The 1,352-nt window shown below is 33.1% G+C and overlaps 1 protein-coding gene across 1 annotated transcript in view; it reads left to right on the forward strand.

Moving 5' to 3' along the window:
• LOC107625345 (cytochrome P450 CYP82D47) overlaps nt 1–1,253 on the forward strand; it is a 20,437-nt gene extending 19,184 nt beyond the window's left edge. Inside the window, exon 3 of the mRNA XM_016327967.2 lies at nt 512–1,253. Coding sequence (XP_016183453.1) covers nt 512–1,148 — 637 coding nt within the window. The 3' untranslated portion in view covers nt 1,149–1,253. The remainder of the gene's footprint in view (nt 1–511) is intronic.

Consider the following 1,352-nt stretch of genomic DNA (forward strand, 5'->3'; position numbering starts at 1 on the left):
AAAAATATACATTCTCTTTTTTTATGAAACATTTAAATGATATTTTTTATTTATAAAATATATTTTTTTTTTGTAAAAATAACATATATTTTAATGGATATTAGTGGCTAAGAGGAGAGGAATTGAATATTAACCTCTTTTTATTTTATTTGAATAATCTTAGAATTGAATAAAACTTCTAAATTCTATAGTGTTGTTTCAAATGAAAAATAGAAGATTATTTTATTTTGTCTATTGTTGAACGAGGAGCTAAAACAAGAGTGAAAAACATAATCTTCTTAAAGTGAAACCACTTGGGAAATTTAAAGAAATTGTATCGCATTAATGAGTATCTTTCTTCACTTTAATTTGAAACTCGCCAAAATCATATAGGTGAGGATATAACACACGTACATCATGTCATCACATTTGTTTTTAATCTTTTCCTCCTTAATGCATTTTCTCTCCTAGTAAAATCGTTCAAAAATATAATTACATTTTTTTCACCCTTCTCTATGTGTGTATATCTTCAGGCCATGATTATAGGTGGAACAGACACTACTACCGGAACTGTAACTTGGGCTCTCTCGTTACTTCTCAACAATCGAAATGTTCTAAACAAAGTGAGAGACGAATTGGACTCACAAATTGGGAGGAAAAAAATGGCAGTAGAGGAATCAGACTTGAACAGCTTGGTATATCTCCAAGCCGTCATCAAAGAAACAATGCGCTTGTACCCTGCAGTACCACTAGGTGCTCCACATGAGTCCATGGAAGATTGCAATATTGGTGGTTATCATATCCCTGCTGGTACACGCCTCTTGACTAACATATCAAAGATTCATCGTGATCCTACAATATACGATGATCCTTTGGAATTTCGACCAGAGAGATTTCTTAAGGAACATAAGGATATCGACTTTAAGGGCCATAATTTTGAATTCATTCCGTTCGGTGCTGGTAGAAGAATGTGTCCTGGGATCCCATTTGGCCTTCAAATGATGCAACTAATGCTTGCTAATTTGTTACATGGGTTTGATATTGTTACTGTTGATGGAAAGCCAGTAGATATGGTTGAAGAGGTTGGGCTAACCAGCGTCAAAGCTTCTCCACTCCATGTTATTCTTACTCCGCGTCTCTTCGCTCCACTTTATTATGGTAAAAACTAAAAGGTAGTGCATGATAATAACCTTATACGACAGATTATAAGTGTTTGTGAAGCAGTAATATTGTAGGATTGTGTTCTATTCACTGCTTCTAATAAATACTTCAACTTTGGGTAATAAGAAGTTCCACTAAATCTTTATGATGAAATTTACTAATTAAGTGGATAAAGTGTAACAAATAGTTGATACTAGTAATTTCTTGAAATG

This window comes from Arachis ipaensis, chromosome B02 (assembly GCF_000816755.2).
Source record: "Arachis ipaensis cultivar K30076 chromosome B02, Araip1.1, whole genome shotgun sequence".
NCBI classification, from domain to species: domain Eukaryota; kingdom Viridiplantae; phylum Streptophyta; class Magnoliopsida; order Fabales; family Fabaceae; genus Arachis; species Arachis ipaensis.